This window comes from Uranotaenia lowii, chromosome 3 (assembly GCF_029784155.1).
Source record: "Uranotaenia lowii strain MFRU-FL chromosome 3, ASM2978415v1, whole genome shotgun sequence".
NCBI classification, from domain to species: Eukaryota; Metazoa; Arthropoda; class Insecta; order Diptera; family Culicidae; genus Uranotaenia; species Uranotaenia lowii.
Window position 1 is genome coordinate 78,345,396 of NC_073693.1, and position 17,528 is coordinate 78,362,923.

At 35.8% G+C, this 17,528-nt stretch overlaps 1 protein-coding gene across 1 annotated transcript; it reads left to right on the forward strand.

Annotated features, from left to right (window-relative positions):
- The first annotated feature begins 625 nt into the window (after window positions 1-625).
- Window positions 626-16,253, forward strand: LOC129756638 (uncharacterized oxidoreductase YoxD-like). Its single transcript, XM_055753560.1, has 5 exons — window positions 626-1,290; window positions 15,441-15,513; window positions 15,580-15,766; window positions 15,894-16,016; window positions 16,093-16,253. Exons 1-5 carry the CDS (start codon window positions 769-771, stop codon window positions 16,157-16,159), a joined length of 972 nt encoding a protein of 323 aa, XP_055609535.1. The 5' UTR covers window positions 626-768; the 3' UTR covers window positions 16,160-16,253.
- Window positions 16,254-17,528: the final 1,275 nt, after the last annotated feature.

Here is a 17,528-nt window from a genome sequence, read left to right on the forward strand (position 1 = left end):
TTGGTTCTAAGGCCAACGCCTCAGGTTCATTACCATATTACGAATGAATGAATACGTCTAGATCACGCGAACATTGAACGTCATCCATTGATCGGTTTTCGTTAACCGAAGCTCACCGACTGCCGGTAGGCAAACACAATGTGCGAGGTGTACCTAAGCATGTCCAATGCAACAATGTATGAAAGACCATTTGCATTTTTTTGTTACTTACATCTATGAGCATAATGACACTGAGAAACAAAGTTTCGAAAGGAAAGCGACAATCATTGTATGTTTTGAAATTTAGAAACCATAATGATTCTTAAGTTGCAAGTCTAACATAAAGAAAAACTTTTGAAAGTAGTTTAAAAATGGGGAGCTTTTTGTTAGTAATTACCCAAAATTAGTCATAATAACAAAAAAAAAGTACACTCTAATGAATTTGACCCTTTCATAACTTTCATTCTAATGTGTGTGAAGTCAATCACTTCCGATTGAAGAATGCAACTAGGCAAATTTGCTCTCTCACTGCTTAAAAATAACTGCCGATTCGCGTACACGTGCCGCTAGTCGTCCGCTAGCAAAGCGTTTCAAACACTTGACGATAAAACGCACTGCAATTACCTACCAACTACTTACTACGGCTCAGGTAAATTGTTCGCCCCACCGGATCTCAAAACCTGTTGAAGCAACGCCGACATGAAAGATGCTGTATTTTGAATCTCCCAGCCAGTTGAGAGTAATCAGCCCGCGGAAGAACAGCTGGAAGTGTCTTAAAGTACCAAAAGTATGGGGTCTTATTTGAAGTGCAACGAGGGTGCTTATCAGGCTGCAGAGCTCAATGGCCGAAAACACGATCGAGTAAAATTTGTCTTGGAAGTGTCCCTGGAAATATTGATGCTGATACCGGCCCTAGTAGTGGACTTTTTCAAAGCTTATGTTTGGCGCCGGAAAAAGTCGGTCTCAAATCAGGTGGCGCTAGTGACCGGGGGAGGAAATGGGCTGGGAAGGGCAATCTGTTTCCGATTGGCGCGGGAGGGCTGCCGACTGGCTGTGGTCGACATTGACCTGGTAGCGGCAAATCAAACCGTTCACCGGCTTCGAAGCATGGGCGCTGAGGCCGAAGCTTTCAGAACCGATGTAAGTGATTTTAGAGCCGTTCGCGAGCTGCGAAAAGGTATCGAGAAAAAGTTGGGCCCTGTGGATATTCTGATCAATAACGCTGCGCTGTTGGCGTTTGGAAATAGCACCGATGGGTCCGAGGAAGATGCTCAAAGGGTGATAGATGTTAACCTGATGGCGCATTGCTGGGTGAGTAGCAAACCGTTTAAACATAGGGGAGATTGGGGACACTTGATCCGATATTCTTATTTTAATGCATCTTATCTTTTTGGAAAAATTTGGCAATTCATCGTTTTGCATTTTCCGACAGTGTGTAACTTGAAATTTATAGGCACCAAATGGGCTTGTGATAAAGCTCAGTTTTCAAGCCAGTTGCTTCTTGCTCCGATGTCCATTAGTTCGAGCCCTAGAGTAAACATCGATCACAGTAGGATAAGTTTTTCAATGACTGTTCGCCAATTGAACCGTTGATATAAGTCGCGAGTGACATAAAGATGTTAACACAAAAAAAAAATGCATCAAATGTAAGAACTATAAGAGCACTTGTAAATGAACGAGAAGCATTTTCGAGGGACGAGACCAATTGTCACATTTTTAAAGTCAAAGGTTACATGATCCTTTGTTGAAGGAGAATCGGTTCTTCATTAAGACCTAGCCTTTGACAAAAATCGATCGAAATCTAAAGATAAATATGTAGATAAGGTAAACAATATAACTTTGATTAAAGATATTTTTTATGTAGCAACCCACTATCAGGCGCGGTCCTAGAGCTTGCTCTGGGGGTGGAGGGATTGTGTCTGTGATTGTTTTAAAATTTTCAAAAATCCATCTAGCCATATATATAAAAAGGATTTTTGTCTGTCTGTCTGTCTTTTCCCTATAGACTCGAAAACTACTGAACCGATTTACTTGAAACTTGGCAGGTGGGACTATCGGAGGCAGGGGAAGGTTCCTATTATAGTTCGAGACCCCTCCCCCAAACAGGAAGGGGGAAGGGGGTCTCCCAAATTAAAGACAAATGTTTGCATAACTCGAGAACCGATTAAACAAATGGTACCAAACTTGGCATGGGAGAGTATTTGATAACGAGCTGTGTTTCTAATATGGTTTGCTTCCCATTGGGAAATAGGAAGCGGTGAGGAGGCTTCCATACAATTTTTCGCACAATTCGAAAAATTACCAAGCAAAAAGAACCAAATTTGGCATGCAAAGGTATTGTCGTGATTTTACGAATCTCAATTCAGAGATTCACTTAAACACGTCTGTCGCTCACAAGAATAGTTCAATGAATGGCTTTGTTTTGTTTGTTTGCCTAGTGTTGCCAAAACAGCAAACGTTGCCAATGAAATTTATTCTATTTTATTTATCTTCAGTGTTGCCGAATACAACTATAATTCAAATTTATTTTTAATTAAATTTTATTTCTTTTCTTCATATCCTTCATCTCATCCCTACATTCCTTCTCACCTCTTTTCTCAATAAAAACTTTTTTACGCGTCGACTTTTGGTTTTTTTTTCTATACAACTAAATTTTTTTTACCAAATATCCTATATTTTTATTCCATATTCCACATCTTTATTCTCAATCCTACAAAATTTATTTAATTTTTGCTTATCCTTCTTCTCATTTCTACATTCCTTCTCAACTCTATTCTCAATAGACCAAAAAAAGAAGATAGAAGAATAGAAAAAAATACAAAATTTTATATCCCAAATATCCCTCATTTCAATTTTACATTCCATTCTCTGCCAAAGCTTTTCAAATCTTAATTTTTATTTTCTGAATATTCTTCATCCCATCCAAAAATATTCTTCGCAAAAGCCTTCCCAATTGCTGCTTTTCCTGTCGTTCTGCTTTTGTTTACCAGAGCCGGAAAAATCCGCATAAGAAACATTCTTAGCATCAGCTTTCTCAAACTGTGCTTTTCTTGTCACTCTGTCTCTTTTGACCTGAGTCGCAATAATTCGATTGTATTCTTAGAAACAGCCTACCCAACCAGAAGGCTTATTCAAAACATACAATCAGCTGCAGTAGCATTAAAAATCCAAATCGAAATAAAAAATCAGATGCAGCGGCCTTAAATATCTGCGCTTCTAACGCCAATTGTATCTTTTTCCACCAGAAAGCCAAATCCAAAAAACAATCAGCAACAGCAGCCTTGAAAATCTGTACTTCATTACCCATCTCCGTTTTTTTCATCGGAAGGCCAAATTGAAGCAGACTATCAACAACAACGGTCTTAAAAATCTTTGGTTCCAACACCAATTCCATATTTTTCACAGAAAGGCCAACTCAAAGCAAATCTGCGCTTCTAATGCCCATTCAGTCTTATTCCACCGGAAGGCCAAATCGAAACAAACACCAGCAGCAGCCTTAAATATCTGCGCTTCTTTAAGCAGTTCCGTCTTATTCCACCGGAAAGTCAAATCAAAACAAACACCAGCAGCAGCCTTAAATATCTGCGCTATTTGTGCTTATTCGACCAACCACGCCATTGTCGTGATTTTACGAATCTCAATTCAGAGATTCACTTAAACACATCTGTCGCTCACAAGAATAGTTCAATGACGGACTTTGTTTTGTTTGTTTGCCTAGTGTTGCCAAAATAGCAAACGTTGCCAATGAAATTTATTTTATTTTATTTATCTTCAGTGTTGCCGAATACAAATATTATTTTAATTTATTTTTAATTAAATTTGATTTCTTTTTTTCATATCCTTCATATCATCCCTACGGGTATATGGGTAGGAAGAATATTTTAAAGATGGTTTGAGGCTCCTCCTTCTTTCCAGTGTGAAGATAGAAAAGATGGAGCGGCCTCCCATACAATTTTTGCAAAACTAGAGAATTAATCGAACAAATGGAACCAAATTTGACAAGGGTGGTTATTTGGGTACGAGAAATGTTTCTATGGTTATTTGAGACTCCAACCTCTTTGATTGAAAACATAAAAAGGGTCAGATGGGTCTTCCATACAATTTAATGCATTGTCCGATAACTAATCTTGTAAATGAATCCAAATTTCACATTGGAAGGCATATGGCAACGAGTCAAGTTTCTGCGATGTTTGAAACCCATCTGTCCTTCCACTGGGGGGATTCTTCCTTTCACTAATTCTATAGGAAGGGGGAAGGGGAGCTTCCATACAATATTTTAATTACACAAGTGCTAATCTAGCAGATGATAACAAATTGGGAAAAGTATTTTAATACAAGATGATTCTAAGATGATTTGGTTCCCCTCGCGGGATAGAAAAAAAGAAGAGAGGTGTCATACGTATGTTTTGATAAATTCAAGAGCTCATCAAACAAATTTAACCAAATTTTGCAGGGGAGAGTATAAGTGTACGAAAAATGATTTTATGGCTATTATTAAACCCTTTTTACCTTCCATTGGGGGTTAAGAGAGGGAAAAAGGAGTTCCGCACAAATCTGAAAGAAAAAGTGTTCGAGTACGAAAAATGTTTCTATTTCTTTTTTGGCTTGTGATATAGCTCAGTTGGCAAGTCCGTTGTCGCCTGAGCCGATGTCCGCGAGTTTGAGTCCAAGAGTAAATATCGAACACAGTTGTACCGGATGAGTTTTTCAATAACTGTCCGCCAACTGCAACGTTGATATAAAGTCGCGAATGCCATAAAGATGGTAAAACGACTATATTCGAAACAAAAAAAAACTATTTCTTTAAAGGAAAGATTTCATATAGTACAGAGCCGGGAATGTGAGAGGTTTTTTCGACATTTCCTTCTTCCAGAGGACAAACGGGAAGAGGGATAGTAAGTAAAGCTCGAAAACATACCAAGCAAATGGAGCCATATATGAAATTTGATGTTATTTGGTTACGAAAATTGTTGTTAAAGCAGTTCGTGGACCCTCCCCACATTGCAGGGGAGAAAAGAAAATAGAAACGAGTTCTTAATATCAAATATGAAACCATTTAAAAAAAATCAATTTCAGATCCAGTTGAGGGAAATAACTTTAGAGAATCTAATCTTCTTTGTATTCCAATAATAATTTGATGTGTGAGCTCTCATTTTAAAATATCGAATATATGTTTATAATAAAAATATTTTCACGCAATTTATTGATTTTTTGAAGGTGTAGCAAAGTACACCGGGTCAGCTAGTATTCTTAAAAGTGGTCTTGTGGAAATTTTAAACACCTGATCTGGGAGGGTAACAGACTTATTTTGGACCGGGTACATATTTTGGAACACCTTGTGGCTTTTTTCCATTATTTCTATCATAAATCACGTTAATTGTGGAATTTCTTAACAAATAAAGCTGAAGCTAACATTCCATTTGAATAATCTGCCATTAGTGGAGTCAACTTTCAAATGGTTTTCTGCTTTGCTATGATGAATTTAACAACTACAAACATGTTCACAGCTATGACAAAACATTTGAAAACTTGTTTGCCAGCTCGAAGAACCAAAAAGCTTGTTTTAACAGCAATTTGACCCGTGTCGAAAATAGGTCCGACTTAATTCCTGAGGGACTTATTTTGGGCCACCCAACATAACCTGGGTATTGAACTTGCTGTTAAGTGTTCGTGAACGTATCAAGACGTTGCACGACGATATGAAAAGAATAATGCAGTCTTTTTCAATCGCTTACCATAAATGAAATTTGGAAATTGGACATTTTTTTATTTTATCTACTCGCTAAGGCCCAAACCCGCCTTTAAACGAACTTCATTTCAATCGGCATACAACCAAGCAAATAAATGTTTAACTTACCTTTTGTGCACCATGCTTTAAATAACGTTTATCTAACAATCCACATTAGTGGCAACTGTTTGATAAGCAGTTGAGAAAAGCTGCAGCTTAAAGGAGCTGAAAACATCAAAACTGGAAAAGCACAAACTTTTTAATAAGATCATAATTTTTAATGCTTCATGGAAAATTATTGACATTTTGGTCTAAAAGTTACAACTATTCCGGATTGATTTTCAAGAAATAAATACAGTTGGTTAGGTAGAAGAAAAGAAATATAAACCCCGTCTAAAGGAGGGATTGAAAAAAAAAACGACAACGAATTGGTAAATATGTAACAAGTTTGATTTTTGTAACAGTTGAAATATCTCAGTTAATAAATAGTAGGACAATTTTAACAAAAAAATATGTTCAACTAAGCTATTAGATAGACTTTACATGTTTTAAAACTTAGGAAAAAATTGTTGAAATGTGATAAATTACGAGCGAAAAAGTACTAAAAATCTAGTAACTTTCAACCCCTGCGGTTATGGAATTTTTGAGAAAAAAAAAAACCGTTGAAAAACCGTTGTAGAACAAAAATTTTTTCAAAGATAAAACTGAACTTTTGTGAATATTTTTAGCGAAAGAAATCTGGCCTATAGATGGTCAAAAATATGGCTTAATTCTCGCATATTTTTATATTTTTTGAATCTAAGTATTCTACATAACTGAACCAAATCCACTAACGTTTTGGAAGCCAAAGTGCATCAATTGATGTCGCGGAGTTGATGATGTTAGACTTTTTTAACATATCATTGGGTCGCCTGTAGGAGATTTGCGTTCTAAATGTTGATGCTGAAGATAAGCCAATTGGCCACTATTTATCACTGTAGAACAAATTTCTTGCAGATTGCAGTGCGCTGTAGAAATTTTCAAAAAATTTGAAACACACTATCTAACGGAGGAGTTTTTCTGTGTTTAATCTATTCTTATCGAAAATTACTTAATTATTCAACAATTAAGCGTACCTGAATAGAGGTTGGGGAAAAATTGAAGATTGTTCTACAGTTCAGGAATGGATTATCGTGAGTAAACAAAACCTGACTACAAAAATAAGAAAGGAAAGATTAACTGAATTATTCGCATAATTGCGCATCAATCGCTGTCGTATATATCGCAAAGTTTAGAAAAAAAAAACTTATTTAGTTTAAGGGTGGTCCAAAATAGGTCCAGACGGTGGTCCAAAATAGAAACCTGGTGGTCCAAAATACCGACCAGAGTAATGATCGAAGAAACGAGGTTTTAAGCTTAAATCTAGGAGTACTCAATATAATTTTCCCAAATGTAAAATAGATGTTTTTACTTCACTTGTCTTTGAAACTGTTTCCAAAATAATTATTTAATATCTTTTTATGACTTAAGAACTTTTAATAATGTAAAAAAACTGAAAGTGAGTTTTTTGCTCTTCTGTGGATGAAAAAGAATTGTAAATAATCTATTTGACTGAAAAGGTTTGAATATATTTCAAAAAGCAAATCATCTGATTTAAAGCAATTTTCTCATCAGTATTCGAATGCCCTTTGTCGCTTTCAATGTTATTCTATTCAAGCATGCAATGTTTTTCCACATCACTTCTTATCGTTAAACATCAGGGTTTGTTGTACTTCCACCGCTTCTGGCAGTATAGAGCGAAACGTGAGAAAATCTTAATTGTTTGATAGCTGCGCTAATGTCGTTATATTGAATTAGCATAAAATTACTAAAGATGTTCATGCTGCAGCGAAAAAAATATGCTTAAGAAATCGAAAGTTGCATATATGAAGATGATAGAGGTATTTAAGATAAAATTTCACACATTTGATTAAAAAAACGGTACCTCCCAAAATGACATCTCACACTTACATGTGAGAAAAACGCAAACTGCTATTAATGATAATCATGATTGTCATAAAAACGGATCTCTAATGAGACTTATGAATTTCCAGATTGAATCAACAAACATATACAAAAAAAGTTATTGGTTTTGTTTTGGTATTGATTACTTTATCCGAGAGTTCAAGTATGCAGAAAATTAGAACAAAGCTCAAACATTTCCTTAACTTGATTGTCAAATTTAACAAACGAATGAAAGTGTAAGCCCCAAAATGACATGTTAGTTTTAAAACAAAACAACCACAAACTTTCAGACACGTGGTAACGAATTAAGAAATAAAAATGAAGCCATTGTAACAGAAAAAAACATAAAATAATCCACGGTTTGTTTATAGAAGATGTTAAAAAGAAAAAATACATTAAATCTTACTTTTTTAGGAAATGAAAAATTTAGCCTTTTCTGAATAATTTCCAGGCAAAATTAAAATATTTAGTCGGTGACAAACGTTTTGTTTTTTTTTGTGAAAATTTGTAGTCCACATTTAGAAATTTTTCTGTAAATTTAATCCAGTATAATGGAATAGTGACTTTTTCATTTTTTTTTTTATTCAAGTTTTTGGCATTCTGAAACAATAAAAAATGTCAACGCCTAGAAAGATAAAGGATTTAGATTTTCTGAAAAACTTGTTTTTATACGAACATTTTATTTAAGATTTATCATAAGAAATATCCTTTTTATAATTGTTTTTATCCAAACATAACATGAATTGATATTCATATGTTTACATCTTGGTGAAATAACTCTGATTAAAAAAAAATTATTATACATGAATAAGAACCGTCCAACACCATTTGATTTTTTCCAATAAAATAATAAAATCTTTTGTTTCAAAATTGTTCTTTAAAATATTTTCATAATATTTGCAGGCTCTGATGCGTATGGGTACGCACATTAGGAAACAAAAATCCAATTTTTGATTAAACTACTCGTTAATGGCATTTCTGAATTTTGTTTACCTCAGATTAAATTTAAACATATCCGTTAAATCCGTTCATCTTCCACTAAATAACACCATTTTTAATTTTTTTCTTTCTCATATTGAAGGTGAATGAATGTTCTACCAATAATTTGAATTTCATTTTTGCTTAAAAATTGAAGTACTATCGATTTTTTCGACTTCATGATCAACCAAAAGATGAAAAACGATTTTTTTCAAGAGAATTTTCAAGGTTTTAGACCAAATAAATTCCTTTTATTTTTTTTTTGTTTTAATGGGTTTCTATGGTTTATTCAAACCAATGATTTCTATAGTTTTTGCCGTCATTGGTATAAAATAGTAAAAGTAAATATAGTTTTACTGCAACATTAATGCTTCATTAACTTCAGTGTACAGTAGAATAACTAAAAAAAAGTATGGGATGAACAAAATATGATGAATCTAGCTGAATCTAGCTGCTATCAATCATTTGCAATTCACTTTTTGCCAATTCTGTTGATTCTTGTACATTTAAGATCGATAAAAAGATTGAAATGCATTTTTTTTGTAATAATTTCAAATTTATCACAGTTTTAGTCTAGATTTATTAATTAAATTAATTTTTTTCCAAACTGCTAATAAACTCTATTAAAAACAAAGAATTCGAGAGATTATTTAAACAATATAAAGGGGTGGAAACCGCAGAAGCTAAGATTATTTAACCTTAACATTAATGCTCTTTGAATAAAATGGAAAATTCCCAGAGTACAGTAGGGTTACAAAAATTGGGCTAGAAAATAAAAGGTACCGTAATCCGGGGTTACATTGGTCACTTTTTTCAATATATTTTGATTACATTTTCTGTTAAGGAGAATGTGGCATGTTTTATATTTTTTAAACCAGTATTGGGCTCCTATGAACGTAAAACATGGGTACAAAAGTTTTTAGACCTCTTTAAATTTTATTTAAAAATCGCTTTCGCCTCTGTTCAGAATTTGATGCTTTGGGGTGACATCGATCAGTCTCTATTCTGACGATATTATCGAGTTTTCTTGATCATAAAGGATACAAAACACCTTCATAATATTTACAAATGCTAGTTTATCAATTTAAGCTTGATTTTTAACATTTTATTTTAAAAACATTTATTATCGAAAAAAGAACTATGATGCTGCCTACATTTAGGGGCAAAAATAATTATAATTGCTAAATTGACCAGCACATAAGGTCACTTGGGTATCCCGAGATGGCCGAACAGAAAATCAAATTGACCACATCTGCATCAGCCGAAAATGGAGAAGGAGCCTTCTTGATGTCCGCAACAAACGAAGCGCAGACATTGCATCTGACCATCACCTCGTCCTTGGCGAGATACGACTGAGAGTTGCGCGTGTCCAACGGCGAGAGGAGAAAGTCGGGTGTCGATACGACGTCCGCTGGTTGGAGAATCCAGAGGTGAAAAGGGCATACGTTGAACAGCTAGAATCCCGAGCCTCGGAGCTGCCGACAGACGGAACAGTCGAAGAACAGTGGTGTGGAATCAAGAATGCCTTTATCACGACGAGCCATGGTACTCTCGGTAAAGTTTGTGGAAGAAGGAGTGAATGGATATCGGATGAAACTTGGAGGATGGTCGATGATCGGAGAATGGCGAAAGCCGAAATTGAGCAGGCATGTACCGGGTCAGCCAAAGCAGCCGCCCGCTTACGATATGCGGAGCTGGAAAAGGCAGTTAAACGAGCTTGTAGACGAGACAAGAGAGCCTGGACAAACTCCCTAGCCGAAGAGGGAGAAAGAGCCGCCGCCAATGGAGATATCCGATTACTTTATGACATTTCTCGCCGCCTCAGTTGTGCAAGGACTAATGCAAGAATGCCGCTAAAAGACCGAGCAGGTCAGTTATTGACCGATCGAACAGATCAGCTCAAACGATGGACTGAGCACTTCGAACAACCCTTCCGAGTCACGAATAGCGATGGCCAACAGAATCTGCAGCTCGAAGCGCCAACAGTAAGTCGCATAAATGGCGTCAACTCGGAAGCGCCTTTGCTGGCTGAAATAGAAGCGGCAATCAAAAACATGAAATCCAACAAAGCACCTGGGATCGATTGCATCCCTGCTGAAATGCTGAAAGCCGACCCTGCCCTATCAGCACAAATGTTGCACCGTCTTTTCGCTGACATCTGGGATACTGCAACATTCCCGGCCAACTGGATGCAAGGTATCCCCGTAAAGGTCCCGAAGAAAGGAGACCTGACAGAGTGCGGTAACTGGCGAGGCATAACGTTGATCTGTACAACCCTCAAAGTACTCTGCAAAGTGATTCTGAACAGGATCCAGGAGAAAATCGACGCTACACTCCGACGGCAACAAGCTGGATTCCGATCCGGACGATCATGTGTGGACCACATCACAACGCTACGAATCATACTGGAACAAATCAACGAATTCCAGGACTCTCTTCTGCTGGTGTTCGTTGATTTCGAAAAAGCATTCGACCGACTTAACCATGAAAACATCTGGGCGGCTCTAAGGCGACGAGGGGTCCCAGAGAAACTAGTCCATCTCATCGAAGCACAGTACGAGGCATTTTCGTGCAAGGTCTTGCACGACGGTGTCTTGTCCGAACCAATCCCGGTAACTGCTGGAGTGAGACAAGGATAAATTCTATCACCGCTACTTTTTCTAATCGTAATGGATGAGATTTTGATTGGATCGATTGACTGTGCACCGAACCGAGGATTGCCGTGGAATCCTTCAACAATGGAGCAACTGAACGACCTTGACCTGGCAGACGATATTGTTTTGCTCGCCCAAACACAACAAGACATGCAGAGCAAACTCGACGACCTCACCGAAAGTTCCAAGGCAGCAGGTGTCAAAGTCAATGTCGGAAAGACCAAGTCGATGGAGATCAACACAGAAAATCCCTCCAGTTTCATGGTAGCTGGGCAACAAGTTGAGAAAGTGGAGTGCTTCCAGTATCTTGGTGGCCAGATAACGCCTGATGGTGGTACCAGAAAGGACATCGAAACCCGGATAAGAAAGGCCCGATTTGGGTTTGCGAGTCTCCGAAACATCTGGCGGTCACGCCAGATCTCTCTACGAACAAAAATCCGAATCTTCAACTCAAACGTCAAATCCGTATTGCTGTACGGGTGCGAAACTTGGTGCACATATGCGGTAACGACGCGAAAACTGCAAGTATTTGTAAACCGCTGCCTGCGGAATATCATCCGCGCTTGGTGGCCTGGCAACTGGATCTCGAATGAGGAACTGCATCGCCGGTGTCATCAAAGGGCGCTAGAAATCGAGATTCGGGAACGTAAGTGGAGATGGATTGGGCACACGCTGCGAAGAGATGAAAACGAGATTTGCAGAGAGGCGCTAGATTGGAACCCAGAAGGTCATCGAAGAAGAGGCAGATCCAGAAACTCGTGGCGGCGAAGCCTAGCCGCTGAAATCCGAACTGTTGACGAGAATCTTGACTGGGACCAAGTGAAGACGCTGGCTCCAGATCGTCAACAGTGGAGGTCTTTTACCACGGCCCTGTGCACCGGAGGATCGGCGCGGGATCATTAAGTAAGTAAGTAAGTAAGTAAATAGTTTGAGCATAAAAAAACAAATGAAATTTTACCTTCATACATTCCTCCAGGCCCTCCCACAATTTCCATTTTCATTATTTCTTCAAAGTTAACGATTTAATAGGGTTCCTACCGATTTGTCCAATACGGGCTTGGAAAATGTCCTTATTTTTTAAATATCAAAAATTTATCATTAAATGACAATAAAAATAACTGTTAATATACACAGAAAAAAGTTATTCTTTAACATTAAACAACCCGTTTGCTTCTAAATGCTTTTTTGGTATCATCAGGAGAGCTGTTTGTTTGCGAGCCTTGAAAAAATAGATATTTTAAGATTTTGAAATTAGATTTTTTACTAACAGGAAAAAATCTCAAATGCAACCCCAATTTTGCCTATTTGATTTTCTATTAATAGGGTTTCATACTTAAAAAACAGTTTTCAAAAATTCAAACTATAGACTGAATTATTGATGATAATGTGGAAAAGTTTAGTGTTGGTCAAATTTACCCCGGTGATCAAAGTTACCCCGTTTTACGGTACAAATAAGAAGGTTAATGAAAACTCCAGGCTTATAATGACTATTATCATTTTATCATAAGACAGTAACAATCAAAATTGAAGCTAGATTGAACTGCTGTAGCGATTGGCATTGAGTCTGAAGTGCGAATGGAATTTTTCATTATCTTATAATTTTTTTCAAAGCTTAATTTTGGGCAAATGTTTCTACTCCAGATTGCTTTACGATAAGCGTTATCATAAAAAAATTTTAGCGGTTCCTAGTGTTTACTGATTTTCTTAATCATTGAGCTTTTTTTAATAAAATTCCCTCCCGTGTTGACACAATCAGAAAATCTAAAGATAATGGATTCAGAATGATTCATATATGGATTCATATATGGATTCATATTATTCCAGATAATTCTGAAAGTTCATATAATTTTACCCTCTAAGACTGCTGACAGGATTTGCCAGCCAATTTTTAAATTTTAGGATTAGAAGATACTTTTTAAGCATTTTTTGTTTAAACAGCTCTGTAACTAGTTTAAAAAAAATATTTTTTTTCAAAGTTTTTGATGATTTTGTTGAGTGACCAGTTGAATTTAAAAGATTTGATAGTGAAAACTGAGAGAATAAACACCTCTAAAACTATAAACCACATAAAATATATTTATTTTTTGAAGAATCCAAATAGAAAATATTAAAAAAAAAATTATGGGGGTTACCGACAAAATATTTTAATTTTTTGTGTAAATGAACCGGAAAAGCTCTACTTTTTGTCCATGCAAAAATGAGCGTTACTGTATTTTTTTTTAAGTCTTTCTACGAAACATACCGCGCAGCAACTTTTTTGAAAATATACGATCAACTGAACATAGCAATCAGTATTGCACACTAAGGTGTGTTGTTAAGCAACTTTTCTCGAATTTCAATAACTCTGTAGTCAAAAAGTTTGTTTATGATTAAAACAAACAAAATAATTTTTACCGAATTGTAAAATAAGATCCAAGGTATTGATTTTAAAATTATGTATGAAAAAACGCAAAAAAATTATTCGGAGAATGTAACTTTTTTGGTTTTTCTTGTATATGTTATTCCTTCGCAATGCAAATTAAGTTCCAACAGATGAAACTTACTAAAAATTCTCCAGCTACAATTTTGGTGAAGACAGCAAAGCAGAAGAAGTAGTGACAAATTATTTTTAACGACACAATCAGGTTATTCTTTTTTCATGAATAGAAATTAATGACAGAGTTTTTCAACTTTCCCGTTCAATTTTCAAATATGTTTTCCAGAGATTTAGACTCACAAGATGCAAAAGTTGAACCAAAACTGGGAGGAGCTGTCTTTTTCACTTGTTCAAATCACATTGTGAATTCAGATCAAGCATTTTCAATCGTGTAGCTTGATGGGCTCGAACAAATTCATGTCTGTAATCTGTTATCTTGTTAATGATGTTTAAAAACATTTGACGGTTTCTATGCTTAACTTTTTTTTTAATCAAATATTTATTTTTCTTTCGAAGGCTCGACTGCTCAAAAGCCTAAAAAGCCGAGTGACGTTTATACATTATTTTAAGGGAAAGTCCCTTAGACCGAACGAATCCCTTCTTGAAGGGGTGTAAAAATAGTTGTTGTTTTTCTCACATCATATGCTTTACTTTCTATATTGCAACTTTTTTAAATATCTTTCAACATTTTTCAATCATAAATCTGCAGTAGAACAAAGAAAACATGAGCATTAAATCTGCATTCGTTTCTTCTACCCAAAGCGCTCTGGCTTTAACCTGTCCAACTATTAGTTTTATATTCTTTCTCATGAAAAGTTCTACTTAGTCTCAATCAAATTTGCCGAAATGCCAATTAAGCTTAAAATTAATATTAAATCTGCAGTAGATCATTTGTTGTATGTATGTTACTCGAAAACATAAACGTTGGTGAACATTTATTGAAAAACTTATCTGGCACGACTGTTGCCTATGTTTACTCTTGGGCTCGAATTTGCAGACATCGGCTTAGGACCAACTTACCAACTGAGCTATTTCACATGCCCTAACATCAACGAAATATTTTTTGAGAATTGTATGTGTTAAATTTATGTTGCCTGTGAATTTCCTGCCTGTGATCTATGACGATTTTTTTCGATAATCCTAGTATGCCCAGCAAAAATGAAATCGTATCAGAAATGATAACTTAAGTCGTTTACAATGGTGTTGCGAATCGCAATTCCAACTGCATGGTAAAAAGATCGTATGAAATGTTGTCTGAAGTCAGTTTTAACCAGATATGTTAGAAAGTCCGCCATGTTTGTAAATTTTTAAACGATTTTGCTCCTGCGCGGGCTTCAAGTGAGAAAATCATCGACATGTTCTCTCTGCGACTAGCAGTGCATCCAGGTGTTTTTTTTGTTTTGATTAGAATCGCTTTTACATCTTTATGTCATTCGCAATTTATATCAACGATGCAGTTGGCGAACAGTCATTTAAAAACTTATCCGGTACAACTCTTGGGCTCGAACTCACGGACAAAGGCTCAGGAAGCAACTGACTTGCCAACTAAGCTGAATCACAAGTTCCAGCACTATTTTCTTCTAAATCGATAGTCCAAAACGTTTTAAAGCTTCATGGACGGTTGTAGACGATCCAATCACATTTTATATGAATGCAATACAATAAACTTTTAATAAACTATACTTTTTCTCGTATTTTCCAGACAATCCGTGAATTCAAACCTGGTATGATCGAGAGAAAAAGAGGACATATAGTGGGGATTTCGTCAATTTTGGGTGAGTTGTAGATTGATTAGGTCGATACTATTTAACCAAATAATCTAAAATTTCATACTGTGACAGGATTTGCGGCAATTTTCCGGGCCACCATTTACGCCGCCAGCAAATTCGGCGTTCGAGGATTGATGCTGAGTGTAGCCGAAGAGCTGGCATTTCTTGGACTGGATAAGCAAATCAATACATCCTGTGTTTATCCTTCGTTCATGGCCACCCGGAAGGAGCTAGTCGATATAATTTCCGGATCCTACGGGTTGGTTGAGTAGAACATAATCTTTGAAGTTTTCACACCTTTTCTGCACTTGACAATTTCAAATATATTTTATTTTCTGTAGGTATAGGTTAAATGGTTGATAGTGTCTATTTTTCCGTTTTTTCAGAGCATGCATCGATCCTTTGGCACCTGAACAGGCCGCAAATGAAATCGTGGACGGAGTTCTATTAAACAAATCAGAATTCATAGTGGGGCACTTTTTGGATAAACTTGCTTTCTCCGCCTCTGGGTGAGTTTGAACAGTCTATTAATGATGATAAATTTCAGAAATACCATTTGACTAACTCATTGCTTCTGTTTTTCAGATTATTGCCAAAAAGGATATATCGAACTATTTTGAGAAGCTCTTTGAAGGGTAATGACGTTCATTGATGGTTTTGTTATGGGGAACTCATCAATGTTCAAAAGTGTTCATTTGTAATGTGTATAAAATTTTAATAATATCTAAAGGAATAAAGCTTTAAATGGGACCCAAAATGGCAATTTTTTTTGTTTCTTCTAGAAGGTAGGTATGTAGTGAAAAATGAAGAAACTTATACTTGAGAGCTAATTTATTTGAAACCATATAAGAAAGCTATTGAAATAACTATAACGATCGATTTTGTGTCATATTTAAAGTAAATCTGAATATTCATAACCATGTAATAGTAGGTATTAGAATTCAAATTGAACTTGCTTACCAGGCATGGCGCGTTTGCATCGCCAGACGCTTGAGGGGTCGTTGCGTCTCGGTGCGCTATCAAGTTTGACCGATGAAATATGGAAATAACAAAATCTAAACAACATGATAAGATGAGAATGGAGAGAACATGTGTTGTTCGCGCGCTTAGATTGAAGGCCAATGATAGACGAGTGTCTGGACGATAGTTATTAAAATGAAAGTGCATCTGTTCTAGATTCTGTTTATTGTGGTGGTTGTTTTGTACAATGATGTTCAATACGCACTAGTATATTTTTCTGATTATTCTGTAAAAAAGAATTTTTGCGACAGACGACTTCAAAATGTTACTTTAACTACTGAGAAGAAATTAAATGACCGTTTGGTGGAAATCGGTTTAAGAAATAATTGTTTTGGATTGGGGCATATTTCATATTTTTAAAACCAGTACTGGACTCTTATGAACGTAAAACATGGTTGCAGAAATTAATTGAAATACTTTAAATTGGATTTAAAAATCGATTGCGTCGCTGTTCAGGAATTGATGCTTTGGGGTTATGTTGATCAGTCTCCATTTTGACAGTTTTAACGAGTTTTCTGGATTATAAACGATACAAAACACCTTCACAATTGTTTACAAATTCTAATTTATCAATTTTGCCTTGCTTTTTAACGTTTTCTTTTAAAAACATTTATAATCGAAAAAAATCAATGATGCTGCATACATCTAGGGGCAAAAATTATAATAATTGCTAAATAGTTTAAGCTTCAATATTCAAATGAAATTTTATCTTCAAACATTCCCCTAGGCCCTCCAACTATTTCTTTTTTTATTTTTTCTTCAAAGTTATTTGTTTGATAGGATTCTTATCCATTTCTCCAATAAGGGCTTATTCTTGGAAAATGTCCTTACTTTTTGAATATCAAAAATTTATCATTAAATGACTATAAAATAGCACTATAACTATGCATTTACAAAGAATTGAAGTTGTTCTTTCATATTCTACCACCCGTTTGCTTCTAAATGCTTTTTGGTATCATCAGGAGAGCTGTTTGTTTGCGAGCCTTGGAAAAATAGATATT

What these genes read in the sequence shown, in the direction of transcription:
- LOC129756638 (XM_055753560.1), top strand. Translation starts at nt 769, where the DNA reads ATGGGGTCTTATTTGAAGTGCAACGAGGGTGCTTATCAGGCTGCAGAG. An exon ending in ACCTGATGGCGCATTGCTGG is followed by an intron (nt 1,291 to 15,440) that starts GTGAGTAGCAAA and finishes CGTATTTTCCAG; the next exon opens with ACAATCCGTGAATTCAAACC. An exon ending in ATAATTTCCGGATCCTACGG is followed by an intron (nt 15,767 to 15,893) that starts GTTGGTTGAGTA and finishes CCGTTTTTTCAG; the next exon opens with AGCATGCATCGATCCTTTGG.